This window comes from Symphalangus syndactylus, chromosome 13, assembly GCF_028878055.3.
Source record: "Symphalangus syndactylus isolate Jambi chromosome 13, NHGRI_mSymSyn1-v2.1_pri, whole genome shotgun sequence".
NCBI lineage: Eukaryota > Metazoa > Chordata > Mammalia > Primates > Hylobatidae > Symphalangus > Symphalangus syndactylus.
The window spans coordinates 62,161,791-62,179,713 of record NC_072435.2 but is presented as its reverse complement, the minus strand read 5'-3'; the positions used below and the strand labels follow the sequence as shown (position 1 = coordinate 62,179,713).

Sequence of the window (17,923 nt, the reverse complement as noted above, 5' to 3'; positions counted from 1 at the left end):
TAAACACCTAGCATGTGACTGGCACTAAATATATTTTATAGGGCGAAAAAATGAATCCTTAGAGCCGTAGACATTCTAAAAGTGTAATTTAAGCTAACAGTTTTAAACTCTTTACTTGAACTTGTAACTAAAGCTACTATCAAGGAGAATGATGACTTAGAATTTTCCCTCCATATTCTGTTCCACACCCACTGCATAATAAATATCGAACATGTAATTATGTGTGTGAAGAACAATTGAGTAAATAAATGAACAAACAGACGAATGAACCAGACAAATGCTCAATAATAAAAGTAAAGAGGAGGCCAGGCACAGTGGCTCACACCTGTAATCCCAGCACTTTGGGAGGCCGAGGCAGGCGGATCACTGAGGTCAGGAGTTCAAGACCAGCTGGACCAACATGGTGAAACCCCATCTCTACTAAAAATACAAAAAATTAGACAAGCATGGTGGTGGGTGCCTGTAATCCCAGCTACTCAGGAGGCTGAGGCTGGAGAATTGCTTGAACCCGGGAGGTGGAAGTTGCAGTGAGCCAAGATTGCGCCACTCCACTCCAGCCTGAGTGACAGAGTGATACTCCATCGCAAAATGAATAAATAAATAAAAACAAAAGTAAAAAGGGGAGGCAGAAATGCTGGATAACTCAAATTGGATAAATGGCTAAAACTAACAAGTGCTTTAAAATATTTGCTATTAACCCAAGTAAGTTTGCTTGTAAATCATAGCTAGGATTGGGGGCCAAAGAAGTGGCTTTAAGAGAAGAAGGCCAAGAAAGCAGGAAAGATGAATCACATGGCAATGCATTTAGAGGATGGAAAAGAAGAGAAATTTAAATTAGATTATTTATGACAACTTAGAAGTGAGACCACAGGAACAAATTTAAATACCAAGAAAATGTTCCTGCAGCCAAATGAATAAACAAAATTCTCAGCTTTTAGAAATTCAGTGCTTGGGTAAAACCAACGAAGAGACAAATATAAATAAATAAATGTGTAGAACTTAAAATAAATAGACTTTTCTTGATCTCCACGTAGCTTGAAAAGAACAAGTTGGCAAGGAGAAAGAAGGGAAGGAGGGAGGGAAGGAGGAAGAGAGGAGAGAGTCAGAGAGAGAGAGAGAATCAGAGAGAGAGAGGGAAAATGGAATGAATTCTGGAAAATAGAAGGCATTAGGTAATATGTTCTTCAGAACCGTCAAACATTGAGCTTAAATAGATTCCATGAAGTCTCACAATTACCTTAAAAGATACTATAATCAGCACTATATTTTTCATCACTTCAAAGCATCTAGCTGCATAAAAATAATAACATCTTGTGGCTAGAAGAGACTTTCCATTCCAAATCTTTCCTCCTAAGACACATACACCTTCAGGAAAAAATGAGTTCTGATACAATGAGCATTTTTGAAACCCTTATAATACTCAGACAGCACACTTAGCATTTTACATTCAGAAATTATTTTTATGCTTTTGCTCTTTTATGCTCATTCTACACTTATTGAATGAACATATTAATTCTATATGGTAGAAAAAAGTAGAAAAAAATATTTGAAAACTCAATAACCTCAGTTATCTGAGCCCTTTGAAGCCTAATATATTTGCAATCTCAGAATGACTGCCTGACATTTCATTTTGCAAGAAGTCTAAACAACCACAATAAATTTACAAATGCAGACATGCCACAGTTAAATTTCATTTCACGCTCAGTAAGCAAACATTATCAAACTGTAAGCACTGTCCTCCACTGTCTTTTTAACTCAAAATCTTGTAGCCAATGGAGGGTCGACCTTGAAATAGTTCACAGATGGATGAATTGGCTTAGTTTATTCACCAATTTGCAGATGAGCAAACTAAGGGTATATTATCACTGTTTAGGCAGGTGGCTCTATGCTTTATTTAATAAACAACACAAATAAGTAGTAATTGGACAGAATCAAATTAGAGACCCAATTAAGAATTATTTGTGGAAAAAGTCTTTTAAACATAATGAGTATTTTTTTCTATATTTTGGGTTATCACAATGCTAGGGGTTGAGGATTATTGCTAGCATTTCGTGGATGGTGGCTGAAGGTGCTAGAAATATTAAAATGAGGGAGACATGGTTACAAACGGAAAATTTACTCTGCATCCTGTACAACCCTCACGTAACTACTATCAGTAAAAACTCTTTTTTTTTCCTTGAGACAGGGTTTCGCTCTTGTTGCCCAGGCTGGAGTGCAGTGGCATAATCTCGCTCACTGCAACCTCTGCCTCCCAGGTTCAAGCAATTCTCCTGCCTAAGCCTCCCGAGTAGCTAGGATTACAGGTGCGCACCACCACACCTGGCTAGTTTTTGTATTTTTAGTAGAGACGGGGTTTCACCATGGTGGCCAGGCTGGTCTCAAACTCCGGAACTCAGGTGATCCACCCGTCTTGGCCTCTCAAAGTGCTGGCATTACAGGCGTGAGCCACCATGCCTGGCCAATAAAAACTCTTATAAATGAAAATCTATTTATAATTATTTGAGCCTAGAAGCTAATACTGTTATATAGACATAAAGTATTTTTCAGTTTTAGTGTACAGTGAATATACTGGTTTTTATTCTGGTATCTACCTGTCTACCTTTTTATTTTCTGTATGATGTATGGAATGGCTTCTGATCCCCTCTCAAATTCAGAATTATTCATTAGAAGTGGTTGCAAGGATTTAACTGTATTTTCTGTTGTAGCAATGCCCTCAGATCCACTTATTTGAAATACGTATTATCAAATATGTATCAGCATTAAGACATTTTGTGTTTAGGCCAGGCGTGGTGGCTCATGCCTGTAATCCCAGCACTTTGGGAGGCTGAGGTGGGCAAATTGCTGGAGCTCCGGAGTTCGAGATCAGCCAGATGGTGAAACCCTGTCTGTCTCAAAACAAAACAAAAATTAGCTGTATGTGGTGGGACATGCCTGTAGTCCAAGCTACTCAGGAGGCTGAGGTGGGAGGATTGCTTGACCCTGAGAGGTGGAGGCTGTAGTGAGCTGTGATTGCACCATTGGACTCCAGCCTGGGCAACACACCAAGATCCTGTCTCAAAAAAAAAAGACATTTTGTGTTTAAATTATGTGCTCATGAGTTACATGATCTATGAATTTCAGTTAGTAAGAAGGGATATTACAAATCATTTGCTACAATAAAGTAGGAGTGGGTCTGATGAGAATACCATTAGTGCCAGAGAACAGAGTGTTTTTTTCTTTCCCATTCTCATCCTCAGTAGGTCAGGGTGTCACTCCCAAGGCTACATGGAGGCTGCAGCTATTATTGGCATCAGGTGCAGATGCCATGAAATCTAAAAGGGCCAGATTAATTTAATGTCTTAAAGATTTCTCTTATAGACTATATGTTTCATACTGTTACTCAAAAAAAAAAATACTATAACCATTACTCAATCTAATTATGCATTGAAGGGAACTCCCTAATCAATCAGGTTATAAATTGAACCTTCAATCAGGTTATAAATTGAAGATTTAATCTCAGTAGCTGGTCTATTTCTTTTTTCCTAAAAGGGGATAAAGAATCCAGTTCAGAAGAGTACGGAAATCATGTAAATGCTATATAGGCAATTGCCTACTTCCCAAAAAAGAAAATAATTAGCACTTGAAAAATACATATTTGTTAACATATATTTGCCATTGCTGGTTGAAATGCATTTTGTTGAATAATTCAAACTGCTTTATTTTCTCATGTGAACAAATTTTTCTAATAAATTTAATATTATAGTTTAGTGAACATTTAGCTCAACTGATAACCAATTTATTATAATAGCCTGCTTTCTTTACATCAAAATATAGGGGTGCTGGAATTTCTTTTAAAGTAATTAGTGTTTTGAGACTGGTTAGTCAGGATAGTACTTCAACCATTGTTCACAAGCATTTATGCCTGCAGGGGCCAGGTGGTAACTGAATTATTGAATTGGACCCTGGGGAGGGACTCTAGCTAAATGGAAAGCACATGTTTATTTATGGGTGGCAGGCAGCCACCACTCAGCTCTAATCAATAGTTGCCATATTGGAATCAGGCTCAAAGTTACCAAATCTTTTTCTATTTCAAGAAAAAAACAAACGTTTGATTTATTTATGAAATCTCTTGACTTTAGATGTTTGCCCAGTTTAAAAAAACAAAACAAAACAGAAAAACGTGGCTCATGCTTTTAATCCCAGCACTTTGGGAGGCCGAGGTGGGCAGATCACGAGGTCAGGAGTTTGAGATCAGCCTGGCCAACACAGTGAAAACCCGTCTCAAAAAAAAATACAAAATACAAAAATTAGCTGGACATGGTGGGCAGGCGCCTGTAATCCTAGCTACTCAGGAGGCTGAGGCAGGAGAATCACTTGAACCTGGGAGGAGGAGGTTGCAGTGAGATGAGATCGCGCTACTGCACTCCACCCTGGGTGACCGAGCTAGAGTCTGTCTGCAAAAAAACAAAAAAACAAGAACAAAACCACAAACATTCATGTGAGCCAAACAAAACATATTTGTGGGAGATAAACTGCCATTCTGTGAACTGCCATTTGCAACTTCTCAACTGTCCCATCAGTTTAGACTATAGAGTGCAATAACTGATAAATAGCACCTCTTACTGGAGTTTGTGGTATGGAGTGAAAGGGCCATTCTCTCTACACAAAGAGTGGTACACCTAAGTGAATGGACTTGAACTACACTACTAATCTGTCAGTTCTTGGTTGTATTATAATAACTAACCTGTTAAGCAATTGTTAAACAACAGTTAGCTGTTATAATACAACCAAGAATTGACAAAGATTTTAGGTTGGCCCTTTATTGCTAAACATGGATCATTTTAGTGTAGAAGATGGGAAAAAATTCAGAAGTGTATTAGTCCGTTCTCATATTGCTATAAAGAAATACCTGAGACTGGGTTATGTATAAAAAAATAGGTTTAATTGGCTCATAGTTCTACAGGCTGTAAAAGAAGCATAGCGGCATCTGTTTCTGGGGAGGCCTCAGGAAGCTTCCAGTCATGGTGGAAGGCAAAGGGGGAGTGAACATCTCACTTGACCAGAGCAGGAGCAAGAGAGAGAGGGGGAAGGTGCCACACTTTTTTACTCCATCACCCAGGATGGAGTGCAGTGGCGGGATCTCTACTCACTGCAAGCTCTGCCTCCCGGGTTCACGCCATTCTCCTGCCTCAGCCTCCCAAGTAGCTGGGACTACAGGTGCCTGCCACCACGCCTGGCTAATTTTTTTGTATTTTCAGTAGAGACGGGGTTTCACCGTGTTAGCCAGGATGGTCTCGATCTCCTGACCTTGTGATCCACCTGCCTCGGCCTCCCAAAGTGCTGAGATTATAGGCGTGAACCACCACGCCTGGCCAGGTGCCACACATTTTTAACGGGCCACATCTCATGAGAACTCACTCACTGCTGAGAGAATAGTACCAAGGGGATGGTACTAAACCATTCATGGAAAATCCACCTCCACGATCCAGTTACCTGTCACCAGACCCCACCTCCAATGCTGGGGATTACAGTTTGACATGAGATTTGGTGGGGACACAGATACAAACCATATCAAGAAATATGGACCAGGAAAATTGAATAAAATGATCTCGTTTACCTCCGCCACCCCTCAGGCAGAGCACTCGGTGTCTAGCCTTCTGTCTCTTAGATTGTGGCCCATATACTCATGCTTTCCCTTCTTCACATCATCTGTTGCAACATCCTTTCACTCTTTGTGACCCAAGTGGACCTCCCCTAAATAACAGCTTCCTTATCCTGGCTTCCCAAGCATCTCTGATTGTTTTAATGAGCTTTTACACCTTCTGCTGTATGCCTTCAAATATATGGTTAAACTCTAAACTCCTCCTCCCCAGCACCACCAAACCACATCTCATATAAAAATTCTATCATTACAGATACTGAAATGTTAATAAATGTAATCCTTCAGAAGTAAAAAAATAATAGGTGCTTATGTACAATTTCTGTTTATTTCTGAAAACAGAGTTTGGTATGTAGATAATTTTAGTTTGTCTGCATTAGTTCTTGTGCAAAAATAGTTGCTTACCACTGCTTGAGAAAATCAGTCCCTTTAAATGCCAAAATTAAAAAATCAAACTCTAGTGAAATGTTTTAAGTTGTTCTGTGCAAAGGGGATCTTCTTTGTATTAAAGAGTAAAGCACCATCTCTTCTGTAAGTTAGTCCTTTTAGACTGAACTGGGAGCTTAAAACTACAAAAAAATAATATGGACTCTACTAGTTTAAGAGTTAAAATTCAAGTGTAGTTGCATAAAATTTATTGCCTGCATTATCTCTGGGGGACGTATATACTTGAATTAATCACATAAACCAAGATGTATGTTTGGTCCATTAAAAATGAAAGTTGACAATTATTTTCAAATTCCATTTCAAGAGAGAATTTACATAGAAAAGAATGAACTTGAATGCATGTCATTCTTAGATAGACAAAATAATCTCTGAACTGGTATGAAAAATACCTGCTACTACCTGCCATGATAATATTAGCTTTGTGACCTTGGACAAACCACTAAAATGCCATTGAACTTTTTTTTGCTCATCCGTAGAGGTGTAATGACATTCACCTCATTATTAGAGCTGTTAGGTTAAGTTAAAAGATTGTATATTATTATTATCATATATTTAGTGACTATTCAGGTCTAAAATCCAGATCTTCAAATTTCTCATTCATTATTTGTTAATTGTTCTAGTTTAGGGAATCAGAATAATAAAGGATTTGAAACCTAAGGACAAGTGTTTTTTTTTATTTAAAGATGTTCATAAAACATTTTATAGCATCTTTTTGTCAGCATCATTAAGTTAGTGTTTCTTTTCACAAACTTACTCCTAAGACATAGGATGAGAAACTTCTGGGAATAAAGGAACTTCACAGAACCATTGAAAGTAACTACACATTTTAGATGTGAAATGTTCTTGGCTGATGAATATTTGCCTAAGTAAATTTCTCCCTGCTCCATCATTATCAATTTATATCTGAAAATAGGGTACTGTGTAAATCTGGAAGACAGACAAATTGCTTGTGAATCTAACAGAGTGCAAAGTGCAGTCAGTTCCCTCTGGGATGATCCTACAAACTTGACATTACACAGATATTGAACAACCTTTATTCAGTAAGAAGCCTTTTTAAAAATTATATTTCTGGGAACATGGAGCTGCAGAATATCATTAGTTTCATAGGTAATATGCTGACCTGCTTGATTAATTATATTGTAAACAAATCAGATTTTTCCTGGTGTTAAAAATTCTCTTTCACTTAAAAGACCTGAAGAAGAAAGAAGCTATAGAGAAAAAAAAATTATTCATGATTAATGCCGACCTCTCTAGACTTTAGAGTACCTCTCTCATCTACTATGAAGTGTTTCTGATTGTTGTACTTAAAAATAACTTTTTAAAGCTTGTGATTTTTAGAGATAAAGGATGAGCGGCATGTGAGCATATTGTGAAATTTCTTTTTCCACTGTCTTCACCAAGAAGAATTAAGTTTTGTTTGCTGTTTAGCCCATTTACTTTCATGTTTTTTAAAAAATGTAACAATTGAGCTAGGTTTATATTTGAGTTCAGTCTGAGTTGGATTATTTGTATTTATTTTCCCTTAAACCAGGCAGTTTCCTTTATTCGCTGATTATGGTATGCTGTTACTAAGCCTATGAGAAACTTCTCTGTGAAGTGCATTTTAATATTTAGATCAAACAGTGATTGGAATACATTAATGCCCAGTGGGTAAACGTGTCATTTGAAAGCAGCTGCTGAGCCTTCTCCCTGCTGCTCCAATTAACACATACTGCACACTCCTGTCAGCAAGAGGGCTGTGCATATGGATGAAACCACTTTGCTGCTTATTAATATGATATGCAAGAGAGCACAAAGGGTTAACCAGTCTGCCCATTGCAAAACAACAGCTTTTCAAGAGGTTTCCTAAGCACATGTTTTGAGATAATGTGGGCTAGGATTAGGGTATTGGATTAGCAGGTAGGAAAGTCAGTTCAGTCTCTAACTTTGGTTCAGTCCATTGACTAATGTGTTTCCCCGCCCCTCTCTTCTCCTATACCCCCGCGCCTATGATGGGATGATGGAGATATTGGATAGTGAAATTCTAGTGCTAGGACTCCTCTTGCCTCAGCTGAATCTCTCGAACTTTGTTTTGAAGCTATTTAAAGTCCAAAGCTTTGCTGTTTGTTTTTTCTCATAGTCTTTTATTACCATTTCACTTTCTTTCTCTTTTCCTCTTTTTTTTAAAAAATTACAGATTTGACAGTTTATTGAGCTAAATGAGAAATATTGTCAAGGTAAACCCATATCGCTATTATTTTCTTTCCCCTCCTATGGCCAAAGTTGCCGTGTTGATGGTAGCCCAGAGGTAGCTAGAAGGGTAGCTGTCCTGGTCCAGGTTTGGTATTGGTCATTCATGCTCCACCGGCTCGCAGAGCAGCTGGGCTGTTGCTGTGCTCTTGTGCTAGCTGTGCCGCGCTGCACGGTGAGTGAGAGATGGACCGCTTCCTGGGTTTTGTCAAGGCGATAAGAAGATCTAGGAGAAGAAAGGGGAAAAAGTACCGACCAGAAGAGGATTACCACGAGGGCTATGAGGATGTCTATTATTATGCTTCAGAGCATTTTCGAAGTAAGCGCTTCTCTCCATCCTCCGGTTCCTTCTCGCATGCTGGGGCTAACAATAAACCTTGTGTGGAGCCTTAATCTTAAATGCAAAAGGTTTCTCAGATGGTGTTCTCTGTGAGCAGTCTGTAAGTACTGAAGTGCTATGTTTTGCTTGATATGTTGCAAGAACAGCCATTAGAGAATAGCATCTAGACAGTATCACCAGCCAAGGTCTGTACACATCATTAATATTTTAGGTGGAATTAATTATGTTATTTTAATAAGCCATTCAAAAAAGTTGCAAGCCAATGTAGTAGGTGACCAGAATATGCTCTGTTGTAGTTGTTGCTTTCCTTTTTCTTTCAGAATAGGGAAGGCTAGCTCATTTGGAAGAAATAATTGTTCATGTTCAAGTTGATGTTAATGCTTAACGCTCCTGATACAGACTTCTTGACAGTTATCTGTGATTAATCTGAGGTGTCGTTTGTACAAGGAAGTTCAAGTACCTTTCTCTGATGCATGTTTACAATTTTGTTATTAAATAAGGTTAATTCTTATTTGCTGTCAGCTAGAAGAAGTGATACCTGTAGTATCCGTAATATGTGTATATTGAGACATTTGAAAATTAGCTTATAAATAGAAGAGAACTGGCAGTTTTCTTTTATCTGTCAGTGCTTTAAGTTTCTGGTAAGGTTTAGACTTGTCCCACTAGATTTAAAATGCCCAGAAATGCCTAAGGGTGCAGAGAGAAAGCAGCTATGCACAGAGCACTGAGTTTAAGATGTGCCCCAAATGGGGGAAGATGACAGTTATGTATGATCTACATTTTTAAAAAGCTAAAAATTATTTATTTGTCTTCTTGAATAAGGATCTTTATAAACTTGTATTTCAATTCTAATTTGTTCTGGTCTTTTGATGTCTAATCATGAATGCATCCCACTTATAACCTCTGAGCATTAACTAATAAATAATTTAAATCCCAATTTCTGTGGTATTGAAAGCCATGAGAATTCCTTCTAAATGCTAGAAATTCTGTTGTGATTGATGAAGACTGAGGGTTGAAAATTCATGTGGTGGCAATAATACAAGAATGTAAAATTGTAATTATTTGATATTTGCTTGAATAATGTGGCTGTATTGCTTTTACCTGAGTAACCTCGGAGTTTTAGAGATGTTTCTCTTTTAAATGTGTGTACATGAATAATGTGTTCTAGTAGAGTGACACTCTGTTTCCTAAATTTTGTTTCCATAATATATCCTAGAATTTAACTAAAATTTGTGTCACATCAAAAATTATTGTCAGATTGCATGTGTAATTCTGAAAACTCAGAAACTGAAAAAAAGGAGCTTATGAACTTTTAATTAGACTGGTAGACATTGTACAAATTTTTTGCAGTCAATATATACTGAGTCAAATTCATACCATCTCAGGCTTGTACCATGATGTATGTTTGTAGAAATAGAATTGAACAATATTTCTCAAATGTCTGCATACTACTAGCTTTGGTAAGAATTTAAAAACAACAGAATTACTCTGTAAGTTTATCAAATGTCTTGACAAGAAGAACTATATATGGAGGTATCTAAGAAATATTCCCAAACTAGAGTTAGGACAATGATATAATGAAGATAGTAAGTAGTCTTTATACATTAAGTGAAATAACTCAACAAGAATCACGTTTTATCTCATTTGTCAAGGCCATGCTAAGGATAAGATGTTAAATATCAAAAGTCATTTCCTTTAGATATGAAACTGACATGTTTTTCCTGTGATTTATCAGAAGATACCTATTATGTAACATATAACTTGTGGAGTTAGTTGCAAATTGGGTTCCCAACTTGAAACTATTACATAATAAACAGAATGTGTCAGAGTGGACTCAGGCACTTGGGATTTGGCATTTCGTCAAATGTGAAATAGCCAGGGCTTTTGAAGAAGATAAGTCATATAATACAATGACTTCTCAGTGCATCTTTTGGCTTCGGTTTCAGGGTTTCTCTGAATTGCGTAGGGGAGACATCCACTTATATCTTAGAGCTGTAGAAAAGCATTAAAGAGTGAGACTGACCTTAAAACCAGTCCTCTCAAATGGGCAATATGGTTGAATTCAATTACATCTACAACATATCTGTTTTAATTAGTTTTTGGCATAATTTAACAGTTTATACCCCATGTGTTTCTCTAGAAGGCTTAGAAAAACTATCTACATTAAGGCTGAAAATGTGGTGGAATTTACTGATGATGTTCACATCTTAGTTAATGGTGCTATTGATGAACCAGAAGTGTCATTCTTATTTTTCTCCCTAGAGTGTTTGCTTCTTGAAAGAAACTTAACCCTCTGTCTGGTCAGTTTTTCCTTTAGAGCAGATTGCCACAAGAACTTTAGATGTATAATAATGAAATATTCAGCTAAAAAGAACCTCCCAGAAAATTATCCAAGTCTGCCGTCCCTGTAGTACATTTTCCAGTTCTGATATTTAATTTTATCCTAATTAATGTCTCTTCTATTATGGGTTCTGATTTAGAATTTCACCACCCTTTCCTTCATCTTAAATACAGCATCACTTATAATCTCTTTAAATGCCAGAGTCTGAATTAAAATGTCCATAGGGTGAAATGCTATGGAAGAGAAGTTATTTTAATAATAGATGACTTTTCTGAAATTCCATCAAAACTCAGTTTTAGCAGTGACAATAATCATAGAATGATTTTAAATCTCCTCTGACTTTATATTGACTTGATGTATGTCAATGTACATGAGATGGCCATGTTTGATTTTTTTAAAAACTGCTTTCATCACTCATCTATCCTTCATAATTCTAGAGTTAGAGTTTAAATAAGCTAGACAGACGCATGCTTTGGGTAAGTCACCAAACATTTCTGGGTTTTAGTCTTTTAAAATGTGATACAAGGTGGCTTTGTCTCTAAAGATTTTCCCAGTTATAGAACTATATTGTATATATTTTGAACTTTGCTTGATTTCCAAAACAATTCAGGTAAACGTATTGACTGGAGAATTTTCAGTGGTATTTAAGGCAAAAAGAAATCACCTAAATATCCTGAGGGAATTGTTTTTCTGGCAGGAATGCTCAGTAGGGAGAATTCCTGTTACTTTAGGGCCATAATCTGTCACTGAATATTAAGTAGTGTTGGAGAATTTTGATAAACCTTTGAAATTCTGAAGATGTTTGTAAATCCGAGATTGCATTTTTTATTAAATCGTATCCACCAAGAAGCACCATTTACTTTTTGAAATTCTCACAAAGATGATTCATTTGGTATTTTTCCTTGAGAAAAACTTGCTTTGATTACAAAACTGTCATAAACTTGAATGTAGTGAAGAGCTAGAAAAGGACCCTAACATTCCATTTTATTATGTTTAGTGTCTTTGTTTTTCACTAAATACTGTGTTATGGTAATGTCTTTTTATAGGCTCTGGCAGGTCATATGTTAATTCATCTGTCATACAAAAATAAAATATCTGATTCTATTATCATGTGTATTTTTATTTAACCACGCCAGATAATATTCCAGCTATAAGACAGATAATGTATATTAAAGAAGCAATCTCTTAACACTGTTCTTATACATAACAATCCTGACCTCTTGCTGTCCATGCAGCTGAATTACTTGAGAAAGAAGAATTTCTCTCTTATGAATAGAGGTATGTGAGCCACTGTCATGTACAGCGCTAGCATCTTATACACCTGTGTAATGGTATGGAATTAGGAGTGGGACTCCTCCATGGTAACTGCTGTTCTTGGTCTTCCTGACTCACCCAGATTGAAGAAAAGCTGTGTGGGAAAGCTCTCAGGGCAGTCATTAGTGACTAATTAACTTTTCTTACTGAGGTCATTTCAGGGAAACTGGAGAAAGGGAGGAACATGAATATGGCTTAGACCTTCTGAATAAAAGGGTCATTTGTATGTACAAATTATTTCATTTGTTGTTTTGTTGTTGTTGTTGTTTGCCTATTCTAATAGATATTCGGCAGTAATTGTGATGTGTGTGTATGAAATCATTGTTAGCTAAGTTATTTTATGATGCATTGTATGCATTTACAATTCCTAGTTAGGCAATTCAGGCTTTAAAGTGCCTTAGATGTTCAAATTGTGTTTTAAAAGGGTGCTTCACTTTCTTTCATGTCATTGAAAAACACGATGCATTGTTCTTCTTAGAGAAAAAACAATATTGACGGTGGTGTTTGTAGAATGATAATTTTTAGGCTGTGGTGTGGGTGATTAGATAAGTAATTTATTCTTACTGGTTCCTTTAGCGTTTTCCCCCTTTGGTAAATTCATGTAACCACACCCTCTCTGCTTCAGGAAACTGACATCTAATTAGGACTTTCTTTCTTGATAAGTGTGCCACAAGGCTAGAGTGAGAACTCTGACATATACTTTGGAAAGATGCCTGATTTGTGCAGAAATATGTGTAAGAGCTGAACACATAATCAAAGGGAGTCTTGCCTTCCTCAGCCTGTGGGGGATGACAGGGAAGAGGAAGGAACTGGGGAGGGGAAAAGGAAGGAGAGCGGGAAGCACATTTCATAGGCTGTCCTTACTTCTCTAGTGCTTGCAAGCATAGAAGCCATTTATTTCTCTGTTAAAAATAGTGGGATCATCAAACTGACAGGTCTTGGATGTGAAATCTTGGATGATTCAAGCCTTAGCTGTATTTAGTTTAACTCAAAAAATCCCAGATGAATTAGAAGAAACATCAATTATAAAGAAATAGGGCAAACTTGCTTGTTTTATGACTATACTGCTTATTTTTCTTCCCTAAGAATTGCTTTCCATCTATAGTATTTTTGTCTTGTTGAAAATTGATTGGCTAGCATGTTCCATTTGCTGGTTATTTTGTATCACCAACTTTCTATTGATTGGCTAGCATGTTCCATTTGCTGGTTATTTTGTATCACCAACTTTCTTGTCTCAAGCTATATTTTTTTCTATATGGAATAAAGAAATACTAAAGTTGAAAGGGACCTTAGAATCTACTTTGTCAACCTGAGTACTTTTTTAGATAAAATAACTAATATACAAACAAGTTAATCAACTTACGGAGTCCCCACTGATCGTCATGGAACTGGGAATAGCAGCCAGACTCCCTTATTGGGTCTGGTCCTTCGCCTCTCATCCCCACTTTTGTTTTAGCTCACTGATGAGTCTTCTGGTGATATTTAAGGTCCAGGATCATCTACATATAAATTATAACTGCTTAGTTCCCTGATAGGTGGCTTTATTTTTTTGAACAGTAGGCCATCTTATCTTAAACTCCTGAACAAAAACAAACTCCTGATTTAATACTGCAAGTCAAATTAACATGATATTATATTTACAGATGATGTTAATTAAAGTGATTGTCCATGGCTCAAAAACCAGAGGTGATTTTCTGTATCACCTCTCATTTGCTCCGTGGTTTGCAAATATAGCTACCTTCATCAATGAATATTCTTTCAGGGGACTTAAAATGGCATAATTATTTCAAACAGTATTAGAGTTAGGAGGGACTTCAGAGTCCAGTTAGTATGGCATGCTATCTGAAATAGAAGGTCCTTCTTCAATATTCCAGCTATATGGACAGCCAGCTTTCATTTAAATCCTTCCAATGTGAACACGTTCATTTCCAGACAAGGCAAGTTACTGAATAAACCTATGCCTCCTTTAAATACATTGTAAGTTATATGTTAAGTTGCTGGCTTATTCCAAGAAATACAATATGTGTTCAAAATCTATATCTTGACCCAAATAAACATAGACTCTGTTGAATTTAATGTGCAATAAGATTTCATGCCTCCTTTTTATTCACATTACTCTTTCACGGATGTAACATATGGCATGTGGAGGTGAGTAATTCCTTCAATGCTATTTCTGTTTTAACTATACAAACACAGAAGAGCTCTGTATTGGGCCCACATCCATGTGGTAATTTTTATTTCTTGTTTTCTTCTTCTTTTTTGTTGATTTCCACAAGATCACCAAGCCTTCTATTTATTTAACAAAAAGTATATTCTAGTGCTTTCTGTTTGCATGATGTAGTGGTCATCTATTTGTCTGCTTTAAAACTCTTTTTTCATTCCCCTTGGAAGAGCAATGTTCATATTTAAAATACTCCTGTTTCTCCTTCAGTTCTGTCATTATTGATTGGTCAAAACTGTGATAATTTGGGTTACAATTATAGAAAATTACCACGTTTTAGTCTTTAGTGATTTGTCTGTTCATAAACTGAGCTAGGTCAATCAGAATGCTCCTGTGGGAGTTTGCAAACTCAACTCAGTGCACTGTGCTCATGGAGAAACCATTCTGGAGTGGGAGGGAATCAAGCCCACATCCAAAGGAGACAGACATGAAGGATGAAGAGGCTCCTTTCAGGGTTGTAGTCACTAATTCCAGTCCTTAAGGTCTGTAGGTTAGAGAATTAGAAAGGACCAGAACTCAGATTGGAACTCAGATCAGCTGGTTTCAAGTTTGATAGTGTTGGTAAGCTCTTATTTGGAAAATATGATTCTTTAGTTATTTTCATTTGATAGAAATAAATGCCACCGATGGAAACTGTATTCTTTTCATAAAAATTCCCATCATCCCAAAATATAATTCTCTTAATGGGGCTAAAAAACTATGTGACTTTGGATGAATCACCTGGGTCAGTATGCTTCTTCAGTTTCCTATTTGTAAAATGGGGTTCTAAATCCCAGTGGAGAGTGCTGAAGACCCCAGAGAGAGAGGAATCACTGGCAGGTCTAGTCAGTAGAGCTGTGTCTCCCCAGAGCAGCATACATCCCAAACAGCTGGAAGAAGGGGATAGCTAGTGGGCAAATTTAAACAGACAACATTCCACTTAGCAGCATAACTGCAGTGCATTTAACATTCTTTGCCCTTACTTTTCATTTAGAGAGTTAAGTCTTGTTTTAGAGGGGAACACACAACTTCCCCATGTACCTCTCACTAGATCATTCACCATGATGCCAGATGGAAACACGCCTAGTGGTGTATTAGAATATAACAGAATTTTTAATCTGCTTTTTAAAATTTGAAGTGTTAGAATTCTACCCCACTATCTCACTAACTATTACATAATCTTACAACCAAAAAGCTTTTCTGAAACATCCAACCATGGAACTGAGTTATTTGGATCTGTAGATTTAAACTAAACATCAGCAACTAGGTTTATAGATATGTAGAAACTGAGCTGAATTTCAGTTGATATCCAAACCTTTGAAGATCTCTGTTTTGGAAATTATTTGAACTGGCTCAAAATAGTATGAGATTGTGACTAAATAAGTTATTCATAATTAATAAAATTGTAAATAATAATATATAATGCTTGAATTTTCTTCTTACCATCTTTATTCTTTCAAGAATAGTAAGATTGTATTTGTGGTAAGCATCCCACCATTTTTATTCATTCAGCAATTACTTGATGATGCACGTGTCAAGAGTCATTCTACATGCTGGAGATACCGTTGTACAGAAGACAGAGGAGGTCCTTGCCCTAGTGGAGTCAGCAAGCTAAAAAGAAAACAGAAAAACTAGTGGCAAGTACAATGAAGAAAACCAGATCAGAGTTTTGGGATGGAGTGCTGGAGGTGGTGAGAAGGGTGAGAGTTTGAGATACAGTGTTCCTTCTTGGCGAACAGGATATTGGGATGACCCTGATTGAAGAGATGGAGTCATTGTATAATCTCTATAGGAGGCTGGGGCATAAAGCCTCCAGAGATAAAAGTGTATTCATTCTAATACAGTACTTCCCTTGCCATCTGCTGGATGGCTTGTTTCCTTGACATTCATTTGTTAAATCAGTTTTTTTTAAATTCAGAATCCATTTTTTCCTAGGAATAATGCACTCAGAATAGGAAAAATGTAGATTTAAAACCAGGCCTAATCATAAAGTCTTTTTGCAATATTTCACTAACAGGTAAAAGATGACTGTGGCCAAAGGGGACATAGTTACTGGAGAAAACCTTTATTTTGCAGGACTGCTGTTGCTATTCACATAGAGGAGTCTTCTGTTAGTATACTATTGCAAAGTTAGGGATTGTCTAAAGTGGGGGTGGTGATTTGGGGGTATGAAAAGATGGTTTGCCCTGTCTGTAGAATAGCATCAATAAGTGTGTCATAATCTTCTCTGTATTTGGATCCTAAACATCCATTGAGCATGATTCTTAAGCTAAAAGTCATCAGAGGATACTAAAATGTATGATTGCTTTATAGTTTGTTGTTTGTTTTCTGTAGAACAAAATTATTTTATGCTTCTCTCTAGTCTTTCAAGTACACTCCATTATAAAGATTCTTAATGGCTTTTGTATGTCCAAGGAAAGATTATATGTCAAAGAAATTATTTCCAGAAAGTGCACAAAGTTGTACAGGGTCTTTCAGGTTACAGCCCACAGCATCACCATCTTCTGTGCTTTGTGGAGAATTAGACCCTTTATATTACTATTGTAGATTATGTTACTATCAATAGATAAACAGGGAATTGTATGTTGCTTGTTGGAATAAGTTATTTTCTACATAACTTACTATTTGTTAAATATGATTCAGAGGATTGGACTTTTATGTTTAAAAATAAATTTAATGTAAGATGAAATACCTGTTTTCTGATAATTATCTGAACTGCTTTTCAGGATTGAGTCTAGCCAACAGACTTCAAATTTATGTGTAGTTTCAGAACAGTGGCAAACATTTTGTGAAAACAGGTGCTTTTGATTACTGCTGAGCTGGTCTTATGTTTTCACATTGTGCTTCTGCTGGCAGTGGTATCTGGTTTATGAATTTTCAGGTGCAGAAAATAACATTTGATTTGTGAAGCCCCATTTTTGAGATAAAACTAGGCACATGTCAAATGTAAGCAATATGGAATGTGAAGCCAACAGTGGCATCCTTGCTGATTCTAAAAATTGGATATAGGTTAACAAATAGCTGTAGTGGAAAGTTTTACAAATGATTACAGCTCTGGTTAATACTTGTTTTTGTTAACTGTAATCTGCCTGCAAAAAAATTAACTTCTGCAAGTATTTTGAAGATATGAATATGAACTTATACCTTTAAAAACTTTGCTCAGTACATTTCACCCTGCTTATAATCGTGATCACTTTTAGGGGAACAGCTGTTAAAATTTAGGGTGAGATGTACGGGTACTCAGCAGTTGGTTGTAAATTTCCGCTTTACGAATTTACAGTGGTCTTTCATTATTGAAGTAGAATTGGGAAATCCCCAGCACCTTAAAACTGTTATTTATGGCTGGTTTTATCTACCAATGCCAAGTTTTCATGATTTGTAGGAACAAACACCTCTCTCTCTTATTCTTAAAAA

At 36.6% G+C, this 17,923-nt stretch overlaps 1 protein-coding gene across 8 annotated transcripts in view; it reads left to right on the top strand.

Annotated features, from left to right (window-relative positions):
• Nucleotides 1–17,923, top strand: part of GRIP1 (glutamate receptor interacting protein 1) — a 716,930-nt gene that overhangs the window by 265,733 nt on the left and 433,274 nt on the right. For 6 of the 8 annotated variants that reach the window (XM_055238451.2, XM_055238448.2, XM_055238450.2 and 3 more), the window contains exon 1: nucleotides 7,492–8,633. The exons of the other annotated variants lie outside the window; for them this stretch is intronic. In XM_055238451.2, the coding sequence (XP_055094426.1) occupies nucleotides 8,501–8,633 (133 nt within the window). In that variant the 5' untranslated portion in view covers nucleotides 7,492–8,500. Of the gene's footprint in view, nucleotides 1–7,491; nucleotides 8,634–17,923 lie in introns of those variants that run through there. 8 annotated transcript variants of the gene reach the window in all.